Below are 26,087 nucleotides of genomic sequence, written 5' to 3' on the forward strand. Positions count from 1 at the left end.
TGTTTTCTTCATCATTATGATGCCAAAATAATGGGAAAAACACGATGATGTAGTAACAATAATTTATTCAGTTGGAACAAATATTTTATTTTACAAAACGATTACTCCCTCTCTAACTTTCAAAGGTAAGTCTAGAAACTAAAAYTTTTAACTCCAAATACTACTGTCATTGACTCAGATTTTGTTTTTTGTCATGTACACTGATTTTTATCTCAGGTAACCAGATAATGCATTACTGGGAACAATTACATTTTTGCCCATCCTACTGGGGATAATGTCTTTGCGCTTTTTCTCTGGCACAGGCACCTAACACCTTTATAGTCAGAAGTGTCCAATCAAATAATACAGCTGCATCCAAGGGAGAAGAGTTGTGTTAGTAAAGACAAGAAAGGGAAAAAATTGAGAGTTTTTACATTAAGAGCCTGATGCTCTTATTCCAACAGTTAGAAGATTGGTTGTGTCCCCAGCTGTTATCACTTGGTTTACTTAGAAGGACATCATTTCCTGCAAGCCTTTTGACAAAATGATGATCTAGTGCTTTTCAGGTCCTTGGTCTGAGGAGAGGATTGACCTTTAACAAAGGAGGATCTTTGGTAAGAGCTGGCTGTTACCAAAGCAAGTTGAAGAGTAGTGTGAGGACTTGCTGCGAGATGGGTGGAGGGTGTTTGCTTAGGCAAGTTTTGCCAGGATGAGGTGGATGCTCTGGATTGCCTACAGGGAGAAAGGGAAAAGAGGTTTTGTGTGGGGAAAAGTCTAAAGTGTAGTGACTCACCTATTGTTAGACATTGCTTAACWTACCTCCCTGCTCTTCCTGCTCCCTGCAGTCAGTTCCCGTGCTCTTTTTTCAGAAAGATTAGCAGGCTTTAGCTCAGCAGTTAATCATTTACAGAGCTCCCTTTGCAGTTTTCTCTTTGTCAGCATTAAATGCCTTACTCCTAATAGCTGGTTACTGCAAGGATTGGATCTCCACCTTTCTAGAAAGAAGTAGTGAATAGATGGAGGCCTGTTGCAGCCCAAGCAACCCAAGCTGGGTTTTTTTAAATTGCCTAACTTTTTCAGCATGAGGGCTGCAAGGGAGCTCGKCAAGCACACGTTGAGCTATCTGCAAAGGCACTTCAGACTAATTGTGAGCAACTCCAGAAGACGCCATTTTCTACAGACTGGGGCTAGTGCTATTGTACAGTGAAACTGCTCTCCCTACCTGTGATAGCTGACATACAGAAATCAATCAATTTGCCAGTGACCTGATTTTTTTTTTTTTTTTTTTTTTTTTTTTTTTTTGGTTTTTTTTTTTTTTTTTTTTTTTTTTTTTAGTGGCTACTTGTTACTTATTTTAAGGCCTTCGCCCATCTGGCCGCCCTGTCCCTGCAGAAATGAACGCAGCCACGGCCTGCAGCCGGCGCACGCGCAGTGCCGAAAGCGGCGCGGGGCGCCCCCGTCCCCCCGCCCGCCACCTGCCCCCGGGGCCGCCCGCCCGCTACTGCGCCTGCGCAGCCCTTCTCCCCTCGGGGCTGCCTGCCCGCTACTGCGCCTGCGCAGCCCCCCCCAGCCTCTCGCGATACTGCCTGCGCGTGGGGCGGGGCCTCCCGCGACCCCGCGCCGGAAGTGAGGGTGCGCGCGCTGGGCGGGCGGTTGCGGCCGTTGTGGCGGGGATGTCGGCCGCGTGCGCCGTGTCCCGCAAAGCGCAGCCRCCGCTCCCGCCGCGGCCCCCCGGCGACAGGGACCCGCCGGCCAAGGCGATGCGCAGGGGGCCGCGGCGGGACCACGACGAGGAGCGAGAGGCGCTGCCGTGGCCGGGAGAGCACGGCGGCGGCGAGCGGGAGGTGGCGGAGGCGGCCCCGCTGAGTGACGCGCGGCGGCGGCGGCAGCCGCAGGAGCCGAGGGCGGCGGCGGCGGCCCAGACGGAGGAGGAGGCGGAGGAGGAGCGGCTGGAGCGGGAGCATTTCCGGAGGATCATCAACGCCTTCCGATACTACGGGTAACCGAGCGCGGCCGCGGCGGCCTCGCTCCTCGGGGGTGCGGAGTCGCTCTCCACAGCGCCCCCGCGCCAGCCTGCCGCACCCGCTGCCGACCGCCTTCCCTCCGACTGCCTCTCCGCGGGGAGCGCTGCCTTCAGCGGCGGAAAGGAGCCTGAGGCACAGCGCGGCTGCTCCCCTCTCCTTTCTGTGTAGGCGCGAGGCCAGCCTCCGTCCGTTTACCAGGAAAACAAGACAACGACAAAAAAATAGCTAAATCTCAAAATGCCAAACACTTAAAGCGAAGGGATTTTTTTTTTAAGATAAAATCGACTAGATAGGCTCTATGTGAATTAACGAGACACAATAGTAGTTTGTACTGACAAATAAATGCAAATAATGTTTCACTTAGTCTTAGATTGTTGGGGGGGGCCTTTTCGATAGTACTGATGGATGTCATTTTGTTAGAATTTTAGTTATGTAGACGTTGAGCGAGAAACATGCTTGATGGCCTTTTAGGAACAAGATAAGTGAGGGGAAAAAAAAACTGATTTGCTATTTGCCACGTGAATTCTTAGAATGAGAGAGAAAAGTGTTTCAAATTGCCTGTAGGCTGAAAGAGATCCAGTCCTTAGCAGTATTTTGGCAAATTGTCTGCTGTTATATCAGGTGTGTGAAGCAGACCTGAAATGTAGTTTCACTGTATATGTTTATACTTTAGTTGAAAAATTGAGCCCTTGTGAGCATTGTTATGCACTGACCTCTTTTTGGCAATGTAAGATAAGTATAGCCATAACATTTAAATGACAGATTTGTGGAGGCGTGAGAGCCTTTAGAGCTCTAGCATTTAGAGCCTTTCTGCTGTTTACTGTTTTTATGTCCTTGRGGTTTGGGTTTGTGATTTTTGTTTGTTTGGTTTTGTTTTCCAGGACTGTACTATTTGAGCAGGAGGTTCAACTAAATGACATCCTGATATCCCTTCCAAACAATTCTRTAATTCAGTTTGGCCATATCAAAATCTTTATGTTGGATGTAAAAACTTGTTTAACTGCAGTTGGCTGTTATGGCTATGTCAGTGATGTAATTTTATCCTCTGACCTTAAACACTTTGAAACTGTTGTCTTTGTCAGCCTCAAGCTCTACAAAGGTTCTAGACTGCTTTCAGGTACTTCAGTTTTAGTAATGGAGCTAAAATTGAATGTTAGAGCTAGTTGATTTGTGTTTAGTGTAGAGGGTTAGTTTATTTTTGTTACTGTTTTTTCTCTCTTTTTTTTTTGTTCTTTAATGTCATGTGAAACCAGTGTAGACTCTTCTCAGTGGCATATTTGTGGTGTTGGTGAAGATTTAACTGGTTGAATTTSTAGGTTGAGATTGCAATCAAAATTGCAGGAATTGCACCTTACTGCTTCTGGTTGCTAGTTCTCACCACTGTGCTACAGTATGTGAYCCAGGAGTTTGAGAAACTGAAGTATGTCTTAACCTGATAAAATATTTGTAGCTGACAGAAGGAGCAGTATCCATATCTGTTCCCATATCCTGCTTCATAACCTCTCCCTCTTTAGTCTCTTTGACCCTGTGCTTCTCCAGCTTGACTTGCTAAGCTAGCAAAAAACRAACTGGCAAAAATTGGATAGCTTTTTGCCAGGTTAATGAATTGAACTAGGTTTATGGGAGGTGTGGTGAGTGCCAGAACTGTCGCAAGGTGGAAGGCAGAACTGTACCGCAAGAGAAAAGAGAAGAAAGAAGACTTTCTCTCTCTAGCTTTCTTTCTCTAGCTTCACACCTTCTCCTCTGTAGATCTGTTACTTTGATGAAAGGAATGAGTTATTTTTAGCCTGGACCAGTTGAGCAGATTCACATGCCTGTATTCCCACTCCACATCCCACTATTGCTATAGCCAAAGGTTACCACAACATTCAGCTGTTTCATTCTGTTTAAACTGCATTTGTGAAACAATTCAGCTATTTTTACGGATTTATGGTTTGGTTGCTTATTTAATTGAATCATTCTGTAGATMTGTGTATTAGAGGTAGTGATCACCTGTGCTGGAAATGTGTGGCTAATGATGGAACAGTATGAGGTAAAACCGGAATTGTAATATATTGTTGAAAGAGTAGTAACATGGAACTAGAGCTTAAAACAATCATTTTACTTATAAAATTATTGAGAACTTGTTCTCTAGTAGGAAATTGTGAAGTCTGAGTTTAAATAAATTGATAATTGTAATTGGAACAGTTTTAAGTGAATTCTTTGTATTTATTATATGTATTGTTGCTAAGTATCTAAAGACCTTACATTTTTTTTTGCTTTCTAGAATTAATATGCATGAACGGGTGAACAGAACAGAGAGGCAGTTTAAATCTCTCCCAGCTAACCAACAGAGTCTTCTCCCTCAATTCCTTCCTCACCTTGACAAGATTCGGAAGTGCATTGATCATAATCAACAGATACTGCAGACCATTGTGAATGATTGCGTTCATATGTTTGAAAATAAAGAATATGGGGAAGATGTATGTTAAATATGGTCTTTAATACTCCAGGACTTAGTTCTGTATGCTTTAGGATTTTATGCATTTGTTTTTTCACACCTTTGTCCTCCAGCATTCTTYTCTTTTGCCCTTCTTACCTTTTCTCCTTTGTGAATTCCCACTCGCTTACGTTTTCTCACTCTCATTTTCACATCCTACRGAGATGGTTAATAAAACAATGTATTGTTAGTCGTTCTAGTTACTATTATGAAAACTAATAGAGAATCTGTGGCACATACCAATAATGATTTCTGAGAAAACTTTTTTTTTTTTTTTACTCTGGAGCTTTAGCTCTACCTTGGTTACACTTAAATCTTTTTTTTCTAATTGGCCGTATAAGCCATAATTGATACTATTTGCCTTATTAAAGGTTATTATATGTCATGGCATCCTAAATTGTTTCAGATGGCAAAGAATTCTGAATGTTACCATCTGTGGGGCAGGCTTAGCTCAGTTGGTTAGAGCATGGTGCTGCTAATGCCAAGGTCGCGGGTTCATTGCCTGTATGGGCTACCCTGAGGGTTGGACTAGATGATCTCCAGAGGTCCCTTCCAACCTTACCATTCCATGATAGTAAAGATGTGTTTTCTATGATAGTAAAATTTAGTGTTAGATGTGTTTTACTTTTCTGTACTATTCATCTGCTTTTCAGTGTAACATTTCTATCACAAAAAATTGTGCTTGGATTTGAAAGACTGGTTATGATGGAAATTGAAGTCTGTTTTTGGTGTCTGCAGGCTAAGGATAGTTCTGGTTGGCTCCATTGTGAGCTTCTCTAGGCTGCCTCAGTGGCGACATAGGGGGGCCTTTTCAGGGTGGGAGGTTCTGTGTCTATTAGTGTTTTTATCAGCTAGAACTTCCAATAGCCACATGTGACTTCTTGTCTGTTTTATTTTTTTTCAAAAGTGAAGCTAGTTATATATTTTCACTAACCTCTTTATTTTTTTTCACTTTAATCAGGGAAGAGGGAAGATTACACCAGCCTCAACATTTGACATGGATAAATTAAAGTCTACTTTGAAACAGTTTGTAAGAGACTGGAGTGAAGAGGGTAAACCTGAAAGAGATTCCTGCTACCAGCCTATCATTAGTGAAATTATAAAGAATTTTCCAAAAGAAAGATGGTAAATAGTGTTTTTAGACTTAATTTTATGTGGGTTTGCACTGTTGCACGAACATTACAACATTTCTAGCAAGTAAGAACAAGCTTGTGTTTAATAATTCGGCAATTACTGTGAATATTGTGGAATTTATTGTTTAATCAAGAAAGTTTCTTTTAATAGAAGGTACTAGATAAGAGCAGAATCATAAACTTCACATGTAGTAAGCCAGGAATTATTATTTGCTTGGTATATGATGTTTAATGTGATAGTATTCAGAAGGTTGTGGAGTTAACTTCACCTCACTGAGCGCTRCTGGGTTTGCAGGTTAGAGGTGCTCAATGTGCTTGTGCTGCAGACTATGGAAAGGCCATTCTGACAGSAGCAGATGCGACTGTTGCCCTTAGTGTAAAGGGAAAGGAAAGAAGATGACTCCTTTTCCCTATTACAATTTTATTACTCTTGTAGTTTATCCTGCAAATGCTTAGCTCTAGCCTTGGGTTCAGACAGATGTTGCAGTGCAGGTCTTAAAGTTTTGTTGGATGTACGTGCGTAATSTATTACTGCACTGGCTTGTTAAGAAACACCACCAAAATAGTAATCAGTGGAGGGTTTTTTATGTAACTTTAAATAAAAGTATACTGGTACAATCTGAGAAACATTTGTATGTTGAAGAAATTATTGCTGTGAGAATGCCATCATTAGTGATGCTGCCATTTAGTCAGCCCAGTTATAAAGTATATTGCAGTGTAAACTGGACACTCTTAAAGAAAAATTATTCAGTACTGCATKTATTTTAACATCACTTGTGAACTTTGTTTTCATAACATCTCAGAGTTTGTTTGCTATAGCTGKAAAATACTCTTGAGTTTCTCTTTTTTTATCAGTAATTACTAAAAATGCTCTTGTGCCRTTTTGCAAATAACTTCTAGGCATTTCTTAATTTTTGTGAATGAAGACTACTGGTGGTGGCAGAATATGATGTGGATTCTGACACAGTCAAATGGCAAGGTYGGGTAGATTGGATTTTCTGGGTTTCTGGCTAACTTATCTAAATGTTGAGCAGTAGTGCACCACTTAGGAACTTTAGTTTAAAAAACTTGAAAAATTTAGTTCCTACAGTACACTAGAAAATAAAATTGGAATGCTCTTCCTTGTTGGATACAAGGCATTCAAGAATCTTTAGTTGTGTGAAAAACTGTAGTAAGTTTAGTTTTGATACATTTAAATGAAACTGTTTGTTTAGAACTCTCCCTAGGAGTTATCCTGGGGGGGGGGAGGAGGAGGAATACAAGTAAAACTTTTTGCCTTTCTATGTGTTACAGTTTACATATAAATACTTTTGGTAGCAGTCTCTTGGAAGAGATGCATTGATAAAATTTAATCTTTTTCTCTAAAACTGGCTTTGAATTTCAACTTCATGGAACTTCTCCTTTAATTCTTARTTTATAGATGGACAATGCCAATGTGTTGCATATCTGATACAAGACTTCCTGTCTGAAGGCCAAACAAGCGATAAAGACTGGAGAAAGTTTAGATTTTGTTCTCCAACTGTGTTGCTAAACTTAGTATATTTAATAAACTAGGAAAATTTGTGTAGAAGAAAATTGCAAGTCTTTTTACATATAACTCCTGACTAAGAGCAGGAGCTTGTGAATTCWCACACATTTAAAACTGGAAGTGGTGGAGCAACTTGTCATACAAAATGTTGGTTACACCATTTTTATTTTTATCTTCACCAAGTCCTTAATTTGTAAGATACAATGTATTTCTTTTTGCGTAATAAAGGTCAAATCACTGTTCTAAATGCAAAAGTTCTGCTTTGAAACTAAAATGTAACATAAATGATAAATAATTATAAAGGTGTACTGTAGACAGCTGTAGCTGCTCAGCTGGAGAAACAAAGGTGTGAAAGGGAGCTCAAAAGGTGATGGGGCAGAAGAAAGTTTTTTTTTGAGAATTACTGCTTTTACTTCTGCCTTGCTGATTCTTTATAGGAAGAAGTAGTATTGTCTTTTTTTTTYCCCTACAGTTTGCCTAGGAGATCATACTTCTTTTCAGATAGAGACATTATTTGTATCCAGCTTTTCATAATTTCACTAAATTACTCTGGCTAAAACTGAAGAACACCTTAACTGCAGAGAGCTGCAAAATAGTAAAACTCAAAAACCTACCCATCTTAACCTACTTGAAACAAGAAACAGTAGCAAGAATCAGGTTTATTCTCTAAGCATCTTCACTTCATTTTCCTAAGGCAGCAATACTGTGTGAATTGGCTTAGTCACASTTTAACTGTTTTTGAATTTTTAATAAATTTTCAGTACTAATAGYGTCTTATGTGATAAAAATTAATTAAATTTTATAAGTTACCTGATGTGGCTGTAGTGCAGATATATTGGAGAGGTTATAGGTATGGAAGTAATCTGTTAAAAATGGTAGTTCACTTGTTTTGTGTGCTAGCTTTTAAAGATCTTGGTTACAGAAGAGGTGAGTGTTCTCTAGTCTAAAGACTCTAAAATCCTGAAGTTGTAAAGTTTTGATTTGTACCTTTTCATCAGCAAACTTTGTTTAAAAACTTCAGGTTGGTTTTAGGAAGCAACCACTGATATCAAATTAGGTGCATTTCTAGTTGTTAACTTTGTACTACTTTACTAGGAATTCTGTTTTTTTKTTTGTTTGTTTGTTTTTTTCCTGTTGGATGCAACAAATGTGATACCACTCCCTGTTTTGATGGCTCTGAAATACCCTCCCCCCCCTTTTCTGTGTCTTACCTTTGTTTACATCAAATATCTCTATTACAAATTGAAGTTTCTGCCCAGTGAAATGTTTGCATTTTAAAAGGGCATATTGCATACATACTTATTTAAAAGTTTAATATAGAAGCTTTTTATGGAGCTGTGGTAGCACTTAAGTGAAATCTTTCTTCTGTTTATATATTGTTAGTTATTGTCCCCAACGCATTCTGTATGCCAGGGTGCAGAGGCTTGCCTACTTTGATGTACTCTTATCTTTTCAGGAGGCAAGAAGCACAGTAATTCAAAAGGACTTGTTCTCTTTGTTTATATATTTTAAGGCTTATTCTCTGTGTCATTTTAACCCTGTGGAAGAGACAGCTTGTCTGACAGGGAAGGCCATCCCTAATCTGGTTCCTTTTCTTCAAGTTTTTGTGGTTATCGGTTATTTCAATTTGAAGGGATGGACAGGGCTTAGTCTGGCCTTCATGAAGTTAATCTGGCTGTTGTGTATATAGTGGGTGTAAAGTCTGTATCCTTCAAATAGAGGACTGGCTGTGAGTGGTCATGTAGGAAGGTGACCTATGGATGGAACCACAAAGTGCAGCTTTACATTTCTTTATAGTTCTCTTTACTAAAGTGCGAAAGTGCCATGGAGTATTGAAATTCTCGCAGAAAAAATGTATTTTTGGTTTACCTAGATGTATTTTGCATTAAAAGTGATGGGGAATAAATAACTCTAAATTTAAATCCATCACTACAAGTCAACCTCTATATTCTTAATGACTTCATCAGAATTGTACTTCCAATTTCTAATTAACATTTCTATTGCTATGGATTGGAGTCATGAGAAAGGGATATGGAAGATTTGTGGAAAAGTACACAGGGATGGTATTTCAGTCAATTTAGGTATTGAAAAAGATGATCTGCTATTAGAGGTTTTAAGTCACAACCTAAACTACCCAAGTACGTTTGCTGCTGTTAGAGCTCCATGCACGCTAGTATTGTATTGTTGCTATTTGCTGCAGTATAAGCCTACTGTGGATATGCAAAGAGTAGGAAAAGACGTATTAAACGCTCTGAATACTTGCAGTTCTGGGATGCAGAACAAACAACAGTGGAAGGCAACTGTAAATTAGAAGTCTTGTGAGTAGGTTCTAGTGTTACTTGTGTTTCAGTCCAGTTTCTTGGCAAGACTGTCATCCAAAAATAAAAACTGCAAAAGCTATTTCTGCCTCCTATTACTTTTCATAAATCATTTTTTCTTTATGTAAGYGTAGATTCTATTAGTGGAATCATCAAAGCAGTTAAAGTTATGTGAGATAAGYGTGTTTACATGAGATAAGAGTCTTTCTGGATTTCCTGTATCATTCAGTTTGGAATTTCTAGATTGGTCTGCTGCCTTGACCAAGCCTTCTAGACTTCTTTGATCTGAGTGAATGTTATTGCTGTTTTCTGTGGGAGAAAATAGTGAAATACATATTTTTATTTCTTGATTAAATGTGACCATTTAAACATATTTATGGAGAAACAAAAAACTGAAAATCTAGATGACTGTGCTGAGGAACATAACTTTACAACAAATRTTTTTTTCTAAACTAGATAATTTTTTAATTCTAATTCCTCTTCTCTCTCTCCTCTTGATTTTTTTACTTCTGTTATCCTTTCTACTTACCTGAAAGGACATAAAAATCCAATTTTTCATTCAAAAGGAACAAACTTTTCATTCAAAAGGAACCAAAGAGATGTTAAACCTTTAAGTTAGCTAATACCATCCTATGACCACAATCTGTAAAGTTTTTGTATTTTCTCCAATTTTTTCTTTTGTTCATTAACTTGGCCTATGGAACCCACTAACATTAGAAAATTAAATCTAACCCCTAGTGCAGCAATTGGCTGTAATTTCAGTATATGCCCCCAAAAAGTGATGAGTACTTAGTTTCCTTTTTATTTGAAAACATTATTTTGCTCTTTTTAAGGCTGAGCTTGGCTATATTTTTTGAGTGCAGAGTCACATTTATAATGACTTTAAAGCTTCTGTTTTATAGGATTTATTTTTTTAACTTGACATAAAGTATTTGTCCTCTTAGAGCTTTCTTCTCCTCAAAATTTGTGCTATAACCTAAATTCTGCTTGAACYACTGACTTTATCAGCAAGTGGTGTTTGCAGTGTTGTGCAGTCCACAGAAGGCTTTGCAAGATGAAATGGAAGTATGTCAAGGTTGCAGAAGAATTGTTCTTCAACTGATTGCACTATTTAGTTACCACCTTTACTTATTTAGAAAGCAGTTACATTTTTAAAGAATGTTATTGAGAATAGGATTATAATAGAATACAGAAAATTGTGTCGGTTCACTATCTAAGTTTACAAATATTACACATATAAGACATCAGGAAAGAATGAGTTGGCAAGTTCCACAGTGTGTGATGCATGTCCACTGGTCTTCTATGGAAGGTGTATTTCTGATGTATACTGTTTCATGACAATRTAAGAACTCCTTGAAGAAGGTGTCTTTGCTTTAAACAAAAAAGCAGTACTGAAACGTTTCATTTTTGAATATACTTGCTTCTAGTAGCAACAACAAATGTTTCTTCTGAGAGGCTTGTTTCAGTAAATAGTATTGAACTACAGTGTTTAGTTTGTGTAAATGAAGTTTATCTATGATCACACACCATTACGTTTTTATTTTAGCTGAAGCTCATTCAGATTTTTCTATTAAAACTAAGTCGGCATGAAACATGAAGTCTTTTTTTTTTTTATTGCATATAACTTTACCTTGAAAAAAATGATAGCATATTAAAATATTCAGTAATAGCATTAAGCTTTTCTGATCTGTGGCTTACAAATGCTTATATCAATTGCTAGATTAAGATAATTTCACTGAGGATAATCTTCAGTTGTTATCWGTGATTAAGGGCTGGGGGAACTTCCTTTAATTGTCTTTGCTTCTACTGCCATTACATAGCTACTGTAGGAAAGTGAGTTTTTCTAGCCTCCTAAATTGGCTCATGACTGTTTAGCTATTAAAAAGCAGTTTCTGTGCAATTTATATTTTGTAGCAATTTTGATTCTCAGCTCTTCTTTCAGCTGATTTTAACATGAAGTTTGGTGTTACAACTATGTTCCTGTAGTACATACCTTCTTGTTGCACAGTGAGTTTGCTAGGTACCTGATTTCTCTGATTTCAGGTAACAGGAATGGTCTTGTACCATTTTGGAAGGAGAATGTCCRTGTCAGTGGATTCAGAAATTTGAGTATATTTTGTCTTCTGTTGGCAGTGCTCTAGATGCAGAAATGAAGTTAAAGGCCAGCACAAGTCCCTGGCAACTGCTATAAAGAGGATAGATAGGAGTTAAACAGCTAACAAATTTCCAGAYAGTCTTCAATCCTGTAATGTTGTAAGTTGCAAAGGAAGATGCAGCTAAAATCAACTTTTTCCACTTTTTTTTTTCCCTGCATAAAAAGATAAAAGCCGATTGCAAGCAGCTTAAAATTAAGCCACTTGTATGAAGGTTTCTTGTGCCAGTATGAATAACGGTGCAGATTTAGAACACTGGTTATATCTAACTTGGTCCTTGTTGGTAGGTTATTTGTATAAGAYTACTTTTTCTGATCAGTGTGTGAATGTCTTGGAATTGGTAAAAGRTTTTTCAAGCCACTGTTATTGTAAAATAAAAGTGTCCACATGAAGTTGCAAAAGTCTATGTCAAACTAGTTGAAATAGTTCATAAATAAACAGTAAAGAAATGGATGAGGTGGAACAATGACAGCTATAGTGATAGTTACACCATACTAACAGRAACAACTGCAAGACTGAGATTCTTTTAATTTCTCCCAGCTAGTGATTTGAATTCTCTTCTCAGGTTTCTATTTTCAAAATTTGTATTTATATAAAACTAATATTTCATTTATAGAAAATATATATATTAAGCAAATAATTTTCTCTTAAATTCATCTCTTTCCTTTGTTCAGTAGGACTTCTTGATTGGCTCATCATTATTTCTTCTGGCCTTCATTGTTGAAGGTAAAAGAAAAGTAAACTATTGTTTCACAGAAGTGCTTTTAAATAATTACGAAGTGCTATYTTTCTTCTTCCCATTAGTCTAAGAATAAAGAATCTGAAATTATAATTTGAAAGGATTAAAAAATAGAAGTGAAAAAACTTTAGTTTTCAGTTTGGGAATCTTAACCAATTAGGTGATTGAGTCATAAACCAAAAGACACTCTTAAATAACTTTGTTAGTTTGTGTAGCATTTAGAAAAGAATTCTAAATTATTTATAGGTTGACAGTAATTTATCTCCTCTGTGTTTGTGTAAGGATCTTTAGAAATACTGCTTTTCAGAAGTTCTGTGCATGGTCACTGTCTCTTGCACTTGCTCATTCTTTTTATACTGATTGTGACTCCTTCATTTAGTTACATGTATGTATTAAATTCACTCACAGATATTTTGCCTTTGAATATGTATTGTGAAAGGGAGGGAGGGCTGAATATTACCCTTGTTTTTTGATACATGAAATTAGAAATTCTTCAGGACTGAAAAATGGAAAATTATTGGAGGAATGTTAAAATATGTAAATGCTTACATTCTTCATACATATGTTGGCGTTGGGTGGTTCTACTTGGCTGTATGTGTAAGACCAGATTCCTGTGAATAGCGTTGTCCTTTTAGTCGGCATCTATGCGATGTTCACCCTTTTGCTTTCTACAGCAAGGAGTATGAAGGTGTAAATGGCAATAAACATTTAGTTGTGAGATTAGAATCCTGTACTCTGTCTTGCAAGCTTAACGTATTTGGCTTCTAAATTACAATTTCTTTTGTTATTTGGCATACTTTCGTGTTAGGTGATGTGTCTTTTCAGTTTGGTATGGAGGTATTTTTATTTTGAGAGTGAGGATTTGAGGATTCCTAGTCCTGTTTGTCTTGTATGTGAAAGAGTCTCRTCTCTTGTATGCAACATGAAATGCAAAGCCCTACACTACTAGGTTTGTTTGTATTGTGATGCAGCCATGCTGATTAGTTATGTGTATATATATACATATGTATGTATATATTACCTTTTTTGCCTGGAGGAGAACATTTTGAGATTCTTAGTTGTTCTGTTTATTAATTGCTAGACTTGAAAGCTGGGGACAGATTAATTCACAGCTTTCTGCTACTCAAATGTGGGGCATCTCCTACAAGAGCAAGTCTTCTGAGAAACTCCTAGTATTGGGCATGCTCTGTACAGCTAATTCTGCAGCAAGTTGTCTAGCCATTTATCTCAGTAAGTCAAGATCCTGGATATAAGCAAGCTATAACAAACATTCCTCATGAGCAATTTTTGCATTGCTGTAAAAGACAGAGGAACACTGATTCATGGAGTAGATTCTGTGTCCTATGGAAAGGAAYGCAGACTCTGTTAATCCATCTGTGAGAGTTTAACATCAAATCATGCCTGAAGTATTAATATCAGTGAAGACTGACGAAGGTAAAAATMTGTTCCTAATTCAAAGCCTGCTGTGATACCAGTATGTGATAATAGACACAGATTGTCTTGGTACTGAACAGCTTCAGTAGAGGACAAAGATGCACTGAGAATCTTACACATACTGATTAGCTTTGTGCTAATATTTTCATAACTGGAGAGCCTTTGGCTTCTCCACTGGCAGAATTGTCTTTGTTCGAATGACTTTGGAGGGTTACTGCAAAGGTTTCCRTGTTGGTAAAACAGAAGCAGTGCCTCAGAACATCTCCATCTCTTGAAGTGGTCAGCAGTGCTTATAAGAAGTTTCTGGCAGAACTTTTAACTTTTGCCACCATTGCACACCTGGGATGATAAAATGGGATTTAAATAGAGGGAATGGTCAGGAWTTTTTTGTGGAAACGTGGTAGAATTTAAAGCTCACACATTGATTCCTCGTGGTATGTTATGCCTGTGATCTTGTGTGTCCCGTTTTACAGAAAGGGAAGGAAGATATAGTAAACATGTCCCGGAACAGTTGAGTTTAGGGTTCTCCAACTTTCTCGTGTGAATAGGTTATCAGATCTCTACAGGTGAGCCTAAGATAAGTTGGCCTAAATCTCTCAGTAACTGAACACTCCTGAACATTCTCTTGTAATTTGCAACTTRATGTCTAGTTATGGAAAGTGAAGAGCACAGAGCTGCACTGTACTTTGCTTTAGGAAAACTGATGTTGCATATATACTTGAGTGAGTTAACTTTTCAGAAACTGTGGGTTTTGATTATTTTTAAGTTTTTGTAGTCTGAATTATTCATTATCAGCTCACAGAAATTTTGCCTGCTCTGTGTTTCKGATGTCAAAATACTTGTTTATTTCTTACAAGTATAAAGCAATTAAGCAAGAACTGCATTTCTGCTTTTTAGGATATTTACTAGTTATCAGTGAGCATAGCAGAAGAGTAAATGGTGTTGCGTGATCATGTTCTTTCTTTCTACAAATCACTCTAGCTTTTAAAGTTACTAGAAAAAATATTTTGTTAATGATGCATTATATTCTGATTAAGGATTGCATAGTTGTAAGTGCTTTTATTCTGTGCACACATTCTCTTGATAAGTCATTTTTTTGTGATTTTTTTTAACTATACCATTAACTGATCTGATCAAAACTGACTCAGTTTGCCAATAATAAATACAGAAAGTATATTATAACACCTAAATATATGGGGGAAAATGTTTGACTGGACCTCTCTACATTTTGTTAAGAGGTATCAGATAAAGACTTAACTATTATTTTTGTTTTGTTGCAGGGATTTCTCCAAAGTTAATATCCTGGTACCTGGTGCTGGGCTAGGTAGATTGGCGTGGGAAATAGCTATGCTCGGTTATGCTTGCCAAGGAAATGAATGGAGCCTCTTTATGCTCTTTTCTTCTAACTTTGTACTCAACAGGTACATAGCTTATGTTTTACTTGCTGGTTGACACCTACAGGGAGGCAAAATTATTAATGAGAAAAAGCTGAATAAATAAAACTCAACAAGAATAGATTTTTAAGTCCTAACACAGGTAACAACTTTATAGAACTTTTTTTCTTCGAAAACTGTAAGTGGAATAATTGGAGGGGGTGGGGAGCATTATGAGTCTTATGGGTAAGTTATTAAGTTCATAGTAGCAAGCATGCCTTTTCAGTTATGAGACTTCAGATGACTGAACTCTGCCACAGATTTCCTGCACAGTCTTGAATAAATTGTATTTTTATTTCAGATCTATTTCTATAAAATGCTCACCTACCTTACAGGTGTCAAAGATGGATTAATATATGCATGATACTTAATGATGGTGATTATTAACAGAGGAGAGCTATTAATGAAAATGTTGCATTCCAAATTAAAATTTAAGGCACTGTTTTTATATAGAAAACAGTTTTCATTATAGAAAACAGTCAACCAAACATGCTACAGCACTTCGTAAGCGAGTCTTGTCACTGAATAATAGCTAAAATAATAAAATCAGTAGTTCTGGCAGTGCACTCGGATACTAAATTTGAATGCAATATAGTAATGTAAATTTTGCTGTAAAGATTTAATTTAGAGTGGTGTTTTTGTGTTTGATATTGTCACTTGCACTGGAATCTATTGCTGAATGAATTTGTTAGAAAAGGAAGAAGGCAGCAAAATGCAGTTCTTGTAAGAATGGGGGTGGGAAAACTATTAGTGGGCAGGTGTCAAGGAAATTTCCTCTTTTTTTCTGTTTTTTAACCAAGTTCAAAGAAACAGAATTTGCGGGTTGCTTAACTCTTTGGTCTGAAGTGATAAGCCCTTTGTGAAGACGCTTAAAGAGCAAGTATGTAGGCCAGTGTTTCTTGTGGTGCTTTGCAGCCCTGTTTATGGACTATGTTTCCCTCGTGCTAGGCATGGGACCTGCAAGATGATTCCAAATATATTTTTACTTAAAATTCTTATACAGAATAAGGGGAAAACATTGTTTTTCATGGCTGCTGAATGTCTGAAAATGATAGCAATGGTTACTATAATGAAAACAAATACTTAGTAAAGATGTATTTACTCTTTTTTTCTTGTATCATTTATAAGTGACCGTCATCTGCTGGTGAAACTACAATTGAGCTGACTTAATGCGTTGCAGCTGCAGAAGGGAGGAGATCATATTCTTCTCATCCCTAACTGTAAAGCCTTGTTGGCTGTTATTCTCTTTGAAACTTTTAAATTAATATTCTTATACTGCTTTGAATCAATTTCCCCTATTTGACAGCACTGTTTAGTTGTCATATTGATTCAGACCAGAAAGTATAACTTCACCCTAAATTACTTACGGTAATGTTTTTGCCTTCTTTAAATACAGAATCTTCAGGCCATGTGTAGAATTTGCCTGAAAAATCCATGAATCTAGAGTTTATTCTAATATTCTATAAATCTTAGCATCTAACGTTGTTTGCTATTAATATAAAATATATTTAGCAAATAAGTGTATATGTATTAGTTTTGCTAACAGTATTTAACTTTAGTCAGTAAAATTGCATGTTGCTTAGCTATTGGAACCTTAATCTTTGCTGGGCAAGTTATCAGTTACAAGTTTTGGTGTTAGCAGGAAGACTGATAACTGCTAACTCAATTCTGAATTTCAGTCAGTTCAACTGAAGTGCAGTGATAATTCTAGATTTAGGATGTCTGTTAAGAAGGTTGTAGGGATTTTGAGGTTCCTTCATTTCAGGCCTAAATGACTGTTCCCAGTTAGCTGTCTGAAATGGATGTTTTTGCCTTTCTGAACAAGGGGAGTTAAAAGAAACAGCAATGATCAGTATGAGTTGAAGATACCAGTGAAGGAAAAGTGTAGTAAGAAAAGAGGATTTTGTGAATAAGTCTTTAGCTGCAGTTCTGTCCTCTTTCTGGATAAATTAAGAGGGAAAGAGGATAAGAAAGATGATGCCTAGATCTTTCCATATTGGAACAAGAAAAGTAACTTTGAATAAAATGCTAGCTTATTTTACTGACTTCAGTGATTCTTGAAAAGGGTTAAGTATTAAATCATTTTTTGAAGATCCTACTTCGTTTTCTAGTTTAAACAGCATGATATAGTTCCTAATTAGTTTTTGTTTTCAGCTGATAGTGACATGAGGATTTTTCTAGTATATGCTTACAGTTTTGATCTGTCTTCTCTCTGTAACCTTAGTTTATTTTTAGGGAGACAGAAGAGACTGTCTTGAATATGAAGTCTGCTGTTAAAGTGGTCTTCTGGATTTGGTACAGTGACTTAAATCTGTATACAAAATGGTGTCTACTGGTTTTAACATGTGATTTCTCTTTAATTGAGCACTTACATTGCTGTGGATAAAATTTCAAARAATGGTGTGTAGTGGACACAAAAGTGCATCAGCATGTAACTGTGGTCACTGAAGAATTGAAATGAATCAACACAGATTTGAAAACTATTGGTTAAAGTGCATTATTCCATTGAGGAAGCTCCAATTGCAAAACAAAGTGCCTCTGGAGAGTTAAGCTGTAATGGCCCCAAAACTACTGCAATCCTTAAATAGAAGATTCACCTTTTTCCTTTATAATGAGATTTTGTATTGCTGCTGTATTTTTCTTGTGTTTAGAAGAGTTCTGGATATAATGACAGATAGCAGAGGTGAGCGCTGGTGATTTGCTGAATCACTTCATTTCTCACATGCTTTGGCAGAGCAAAACTTGTAAAAATCATAAGCAGTTTTTCTACCTCTGGGAAGCATGCTAAACTTTTCTGGTGGTCTAGAACCACAGAATGCACATTACCACCCTATGACATCTGATAAGAGGAAAAATATCAGGGTGGTATCTACATGGAAGAGACACAGGCTCTTACATGGTCTCATTTTTACCACTGCACAACAGAATTGATCTAGGGTGCAGTTAGTTGCTGGCTTGCTTCATTTTGCAGGTGGAGAGTCAAAGCAGACTAAGTAGTCTTTGCACAACAGCCCCTCAGTAGAAGCAGTAGTCCAACACGATTTCCTCAAATATTCACAGGTGGAAGTAGYATAAAATCATTTTGTACCCAAACAAAGAATAGAGGTAGTTTAAAGTGCTTGAATTATGCAAGTGGAATTCACACTGACAGTTGGTTAACCTTTGCTTTCCTGAAGGAATGTCTTTATAGATAAATCTGGACACCTTGAAGTTTGCTTAATTATACTTCTTGCATAATAGTGAATGCTTTAGGATGAAAACATTGAAGCGTTTTTATCTTGAAAACAGTGTTCAAAAGGAAGATTTGACCTAACCATCTTTTCCAGAGTTAGCTTTTCAGACTGTGTTGCACAGTAAATAGTACAGCCCTGTCAGAAATGAAGTGCCTCATACWCTTAGTTAAAGATGTTAGATATTTTTAATCTAAATTCAGTTGTGCATCTTTTGTTGGAAGGATGGTAATTGTAAAGGACTGCAGTATTTAGTTTTGAGGTATAGATAAGGGAAGGTGGAAAGAGAAGGTTTTCAGGCTTGAATAKGAAGCAGAATTGTTTGTCTTTAGTAAATGGGGAATTGTGCAGGAACTGTCTAGAAGACTACATGGAAATAATTTGTGCTGAGAAGTGAGAAGAAAAGTAAGTACYGAAAGGTGTGTGTAATCAGCACAGGTCTCTTCATTTCTTTGCCTTGCTTGTCTGAAAATGTCATTGTTTTGCATAAGTGTTCTAAGGACACAAATTGACTGCAAACAGAGAAGGCTGAAATGGTTAACATAGAAACATCTGATAGATTTTTTTTTAATTATTATTTAATAAGGTCAGCCCAAGTAGGAGTGTTTTGCTTGAAGGAAACTATATCCATGTTACCAGAGTTTTTTCCCTGTCTTTCTTTATGACTGTTAAGATTGCATATATCTGGCATTTATATATCCATTGTATCTGGAGACAGCTGATGAGCTCAGTTTGCTGCGGTTCATATGCAGTTGATTATTTTTACTGAGAAAACTAAATATAAAAGTGACATCAATGTCAAAATTTTTATTTCAAAGATTTTTACCTTAGGTATTTTCTATCCACAAGCCAAAAGAAAGCATTTTATGTAAACTGCTAGATTACTTGCAGTTTAAGAGGTGTTTGTTGATACTTATTTTATAGAGCGGGTGTCCTCTGATATCCCTGAATATTTAGTTATGCATGTATATCATGGCTTTGGTAAGTGGCCTTAACTGCAGAATTTGGTGGTGATGCATGAGGAGAGAAAACTTGTTCCTTTTTTAAATTACAAATTGAGTTTGCAGGAGTCTGGAGATTTTTTTTAATATACTTTTATTTACTTTGAATGCTGTATCATCAATTTTTAGAGTTCACTTAGTTTTTCATGTCAGTCCACACATTTTATTTAAGAAAATTACTTTGTATAATTGCAACACTTCCGATGTTAATAACTTGAGACATCTAGTGCAAAACCTCTATGCCTTTGCAAAAAAGATTTTGAAAGTTAGATATGTAAGTTAAATATTTAATACAACATTTGAACAAATCTTTTGTTTTGCTGTGCTTCAAAGTTCCTATGATTGTAGTTCAGAAAAGGMAGAAGAACCTTGAATGAGTATAATAATCCAAAGAACATTCAAGACAAGCATGAAACTATTGTTCCTCTTTTTTTAATAAAAAAAAAGATAATTGAGAAAGACTTAATAGCTTTCCTGAATTTATTGAGCCACAAATCTTGTCCATCTCACAGAAGGAATGTTGTTAACTTTCTTTTCAGTGAAAAGTTGGGGAAAGTGTTGAAAGGGGGAGGAAGGAAGGTTTTAAAATGCAGGAGGGAAAAAGGCGGTTACTGAGTAGTGATAGTTTTATAGGGCAGGGTGAAATTGTTTAATTTTGTTTGATCAGTTCATAAATTGATAGGTCATGAACTAGATAAAACTGCTTTAGAAAGCTTACAGCTTTTGCTATAGCATTATCTATAGCTTAGCATTAACTTAATCAACAAAATCATGGATGTTTGTGGAGGTCTKTATGTGGATCATTTTATATGGAAGATGTCTGCATTTTTAGATAATACTTAAGCTGCTATGTGAAACTGAAGTGTTCTAACTTCCTTATTTTTCAGATGCTCTGAAATTAACTCATGTAAACTTTACCCCTGGATTCATCAGTTTAGCAATAACAGAAGATCTGCTGATCAGATACGGCCAATTTATTTCCCTGATGTTGACCCTCACAGTCTTCCTTCTGGTGCGAACTTCTCTATGACAGCAGGAGATTTTCAAGAAATTTACTCTGAGTGCAGTGAGTAAATGCAAATACTTGGTCTTTCCATGCATTTTGAGTGTATTAGCAATAAGAAAATAAATGATTACCAATGGAGTGGAAGAAATAAATGATTACAAATGTAGTGGAACTATATCTGTCGTGTTTAAACAAAATGCTAAAAACTGTATCAAGGTTTTTTTTTCAAATTTTTCTTTTTAGTTATAAAAAGTATAAAAAGTATTGCARTAGTCTCTTTCAAAATAAAGACAATATAGGAAAATAAGGAAAGGATTTACTTGATTAAGAAAAGTGATGTTAAATGAATGAATAGTGTGGAATGGAGAATCAGTTCTTTAGTGCAAGAAATATAAAGGGGTTTTTTGATTCCTTTTCAATTGTAAAAACATAACTGTTTGAGAAAATAGTTAATTATAAATGAAACAAATGCATGCATATTGAGTGCCAGTAGCAGGTACCACAAGTTCTGTTTTCTACTTCCACTTCTCCATCTTTATTGGAGCCATAGTTATTTTCACTAGAATTTAATAGCTTTCAGTCATCTTTTTGTGTGTGTGTGTGTGTGTGTGTGTGTGCAGCTAAGCTCTCAGAAACACTGTTGGAAGATAGATTCCTTAAATTGTTCTCTTTTCTCTTTTCTGCAGGTTAATCTGTTTTGTATTAGGCTATCTGATACTGGTGATTAAATTCAGATTTTTTTTTTCTTTTTAATTTAGAGAACTTAGACTTTTGCAATTTCAAAGATAATGTTTAGACAAAAAATTGGGAGCCTCATACTTTAAAAGATAGTCCCTGAAAGATCTTACCTGTTAAATACACTTGTAAAATACAGCTGGAGACACATTCAGATCTTAGATAAAATGCTTTAAAGTTACATAATTTGTATTTATAAAAAAAAAAAAGGTTTTCATGTACAGACTTGTATTGTTCTATTAGCATAAATGGAGAGGCCCAAAGTCATGGAGTATTGTTGCATTTTTATTTTTAACCATTCTAGTAGTGAAGTCCATAAAAACAGGTATTAGCACATTTGGACTTACATTATTTCTATGTATATACACATCCCACAGAGTCAAACTTACTGTCCGTCACGTAAAACACAGATGGTTTCTGGTAAGCAGAAAAATGCTCAATTTTTGTGTTCTGTTATTTGTTGAAGGAAAGCCTAGGTGTAAGAATAAATGTTGATGTTAAGTTTTTACAGGGGGAGAAACATTGAACTAATCACTCTATAATATGTTCTTTTTTTGCAGATACGTGGGACTGCATAGCAACCTGCTTCTTCATAGATACGGCACATAATGTTATTGATTATATTGATACCATATGGAAAATACTAAAGCCTGGAGGAATATGGATAAATGTAGGCAAGTGTGACCAACCTTTCTTCTACTTACCCTCATGTTCTATTTCCTCACATAATAGGCTCCTAGTACTTTAAGAGTTATAGAGATGAAAGTGTCTGTTCTGAAAACTCTACAGAGARAAAAATTACGGCTTGCAGATCATCTCAGGCCTGTTCAGTATGTCCAAATATTGAAGAATATGTTCAAATGATTATTTTTGTTAAGTTATTGTCAGTGATTTTATATATGGAATCAAAGCCAGATTTTGAAATCAGTCATCACACATGTGTTATTTAAGTTTGACAAACACAGTATCCTGTATTCTTTTTGCTGGCTTTCTAAGGAAAGAAAAGTTGTTCATGCTGTATCTGTCATCTAATTGGTACTATACTTGTAAGCAGAGGTTTCAAGGATAAGATTTATGAATGCTTTGGCTTAAAGGAAGAGAGAAAATTTCTGCCATGGTGAGGGAAAGGCAGAAAAACCTCATGCATCAATAGTCAGTCAGTTACTATACCTGTCCTGGCCAGTCACAAGATGTGAACCTAGCTCTTTTAAAGCCCACAACATGTTCTGCCTCCAATTTGGTAGATCTGGCAGTGATTTTTTCAGTGATGAAAGGAAATAAAATTTAGGAGACTGAAGACACAACTTCGTAGAAAACAAGACTTCATTGTTCAGTATCAGTTGAACTAATTTGTTCTAATTTTACATTGATTCGTCCATTATAAAAAGCATATTTTAGTAACAGAAGTACGTATGTTTTTGTCTGGACTTGATCATAGGCCTGAATATTAGCGTTCTTACTGCTTTCAGTATATACCTCTGATTCTAAACAAAGTTTGGAGGAGTTTTGATATCCCTTTCCATTTTATTGTTATGCTCTAGGTCCTCTCCTTTACCACTTTGAAAACTTGGCAAATGAACTTTCTATAGAATTAAGCTATGAGGATATAAAAAATGTTATACTGCAGTATGGATTCCGTATTGAGGTAAGAAGATGTAGTTCGGGAATGCACAGTATAGACTGGACAAACTCCTTCATATGAACTTAACCTTAAATGTAGTTTAGTTTAATGGCACAGACTAATAAGGTTTAGAACAGTTAAATGCTTGTAACTGTTGCAAATTTTTTACTTTTCTCRTTTTTTAAGAAAATGAGTAGATAGGTGTTGAAATCTATTAGCAGTAGGTACATAACAGTTTCTCTGAGTAAGAGAGAAGCTCATACAGTGCCGGTAGAGAAAGTGTTTTGAAGACTTCACTTTTTATTTTCAGGTGGAGAAAGAATCTGTATTATCAACATACACTGTGAATGAACTCTCCATGATGAAATACTACTACGAATGTGTGTTGTTTGTCGTGAGAAAACCAGAATAGAAGCGATTTGAATAGGTTAATCAGAAAAAAATGTTGGCTCAAATGCTAAAATGGAAAACAAAACTGACTGCGTGATGTCTGGACACAACCTCAAATCAGTGGTGCCTTCTTATTCCTAATTACGATTTAGATAGTGTCTATTTTCTTAATCTCTATTGCTATCCAGACATATGCTATGCCATTCATATTTGTACTATACTGATGAAAACAGAGAGGAAAATGTTCACATACACTGTCCTTGTACTTCAGAGTTAATTAGAAAAAAAAATAAACATTTTATTGAATATAAAATTCTGTTTGCCCTAACCATGCTAATTTTCTGCATATGTTGCTTCAGTTTTCATAAATTTATAATTTCTTCTTTTTCTATTTTCTGATGTTAGGAAGACATAGAGGTACTTACTGTACTAGCTGTGTCACAGTTTAAGGAAGTATATGAAGATATGCACTTGAAATAAATTATGCAGTCTGAAATGGTTGAATAGAGGTAAAATGCTTCTTGGAAAATACAATAACTAGCAGAACTGTTAGCCAGCATTTTCTGTGGAACTGGAAATAGGAACAAAGTAGACTATTGTGCAAATGCTAATCTTCAAATCTGACTTAATATTCTAATTAAAACAAAATCTGTAGGCAATGTAAAATAATATGTRAAAGCAGAGTATTAAGTGAGGAACCTGTCACAGGAGCAGTAAACTAACCTCCAGTTCAGGATTAACACCAATTGTGATTAATCTGTTGATGTTGAAACTATTGAAACGGAAATATTGGATGTTTTGCGGACTTAAAATGTATATTGGTTTTGAGTCACCTGCCTGCCCCTTAAGTCAAAGATGTGAAAGCAATATATTTTTTAACTATAACTAAATAACAAAGTCCCGTTATACTTTAAGCTCTTTTTTTTTTAGTTTTATAGCATAGCCAATTTATCCATGCCATGAACAAGTAGTGGGGTGAAAGGCAGTCCCTTTCTGTCCTCCTTCTCCCCACCTCGAGAGTTACATGTAAACTAGATGTACTGTAGCCAGAACACCTCCTTGTCTGAGTCAGTCTGTGCAGGCCAGTTGGTAGTTAAGTTGGTTACAACTTGAAGGCAGTTTACCCTTGCTACTGTAAAATCTACCTCTTGCTTCCTTATCTTATTTTTTTTTCTTGGCAAATAAGGATTGGGTGGATATTTTATCCACAAAACTTGACATTATGCAAGAGAGACGGAGGCTTCTGTCACTTAGAGAATACATAAATGAGAAAACATTAGTTAATGATCACTATGCTAAGAGGAGTTAACACATTAGCCATTTGTTTTTTGTTTATATTAATATGATGGTTAACTTAGGTACTACTTTCATCCTTTTTCAAAAAACCTCAGTTTTCAGTTATTTATAGTCCCTTTTTCATGGTAATGACCTAATCACATCTTTTTAGTAGGGGCTATATCCATTATAAAATTTTGGATTTTTTCTGTTAAGTCAGGATAATTGTGCCTTCATTTCTTTTTTAATTGATAATTTGCGTAGAGGGAAAAAAACACATCTTTACCTTTGTTACAGTCTCAACACTGTGTAAGAGAAGAGAGCCAGTGGATGCTTCAGTACTGTGTTGTTTTTCTGCTCAGAATCCTTATCAAGGATAAAGGCTTCTGAACCACAAACATTTTCATTGGAGCTTTAATGTAAAATGGTCTTTGAACTCTCTTCTTTTTAAAGATGCATCACCAAGATTTAGCTCTGTTAATGAATACTCAAAGTTTAACTCTCTTCCAAGAAAGACCTATTTAAAGCTGAAACACTGCCATTATAATAAATAGATACAAAAATAAGCCCTTGCGTATCTCAAAGTCTTCTCTTGCTTTGGTTTCCTTATTGTACTACCTGAATTTTTTTCTGTGAACTTTGTGATTCTTTGCCTTCATTTTGATATTTTTTTCTTAGATAAAAAGTGGTTAGCATTTTGTTCAAATTTCAAGCTCTTTGAAATAAGACAAGGTTAGGTAAATGTTAATTATGCAGTTGAAGAGTATTTACCTCTGTAATTTTGCCCAATTTCTGCCTCTTTTAACCAACCTGTAGTTGCTCTTGAAATGTGATGTTCCTGTTTTTACAAATAGACCATTGAACATTGACTGAATCTTAGTATTTTTCATTCTCTTGGGTTTATTCTTCACTACCCCTATTGTTGAAAGTGCCATGTTTTTGCTTTGCTTTTGGAAAATATGTTTTTTATCGACATACRTCAGGTATCTAGTGGTGTGCTTCTATTTTTAATTTAGAAAATGCCAATTTTCCCTGATACTTCTCTTTTGAAATGTAACAGATGTGTTAAGARTTGGAAGCAGAATGATCTTGTGAATGAATTGTATGAATTGAGTAGTGTTTTATCTGCAGTCTTATTTATGAGTTCTTAAAATTCATCATTTGTATTTTTATGGACAGGAGTAAGTGTGTATTATTCAGYGAGATTGCATTCTTAATTGTATACACAGGGGAAAAAATACATAACTTGTTTTATCAGCTGAAGCCCAGATTATTTAGGTCACAAACTATATGTCGTATTGAGTGTAAAATATAAAATACTGCATAATCTGCAGTGTAATACTTCCTTATATGGGGTAAGTTTGACAAATGTAAAGTGTCCTGTATTTTTATTTATATGTACTACATTCTAAAATCAGTTACGAAGGTAAGGATTGGAAGTTCCATGTCTTGGTGTGAACTTTCCTCTATTTTTAATGTGTATAATGGACTTGATTTTTCCTGGATATTAAAGTTTGCAGTATGACTTGATGAGTCTCATCTTTTTTTTTTTTTTTTTTTTTTTTTTTTTTTTTTTTTTTTTTTTTTTTTTTTTTTTTTTTTTTTTTTT

General features: G+C 35.9%; 1 protein-coding gene across 2 annotated transcripts; it reads left to right on the forward strand.

Annotated features, from left to right (window-relative positions):
• Positions 1-1,586: 1,586 nt before the first annotated feature.
• On the forward strand, positions 1,587-26,008 carry CARNMT1 (carnosine N-methyltransferase 1). 2 transcript variants are annotated; one of them, XR_014896891.1, is made up of 8 exons: positions 1,587-1,978; positions 4,270-4,465; positions 5,444-5,607; positions 15,068-15,208; positions 20,339-20,517; positions 21,753-21,862; positions 22,734-22,837; positions 23,124-23,212. XR_014896891.1 is itself a non-coding variant. In XM_085313631.1 (8 exons), exons 1-8 carry the CDS (start codon positions 1,653-1,655, stop codon positions 23,223-23,225), a joined length of 1,326 nt encoding a protein of 441 aa, XP_085169757.1. In that variant the 5' UTR covers positions 1,587-1,652; the 3' UTR covers positions 23,226-26,008. The 2 variants fall into 2 exon arrangements, 1 of the variants encoding a protein (XP_085169757.1); XM_085313631.1 differs by having other exon boundaries at positions 21,753-21,866; positions 23,124-26,008.
• The last annotated feature ends 79 nt before the right edge of the window (positions 26,009-26,087 follow it).

Source organism: Rhea americana, unplaced genomic scaffold (genome assembly GCF_003343005.1).
Source record: "Rhea americana isolate MKP2758 unplaced genomic scaffold, rheAme1 scaffold_11, whole genome shotgun sequence".
NCBI classification, from domain to species: domain Eukaryota; kingdom Metazoa; phylum Chordata; class Aves; order Rheiformes; family Rheidae; genus Rhea; species Rhea americana.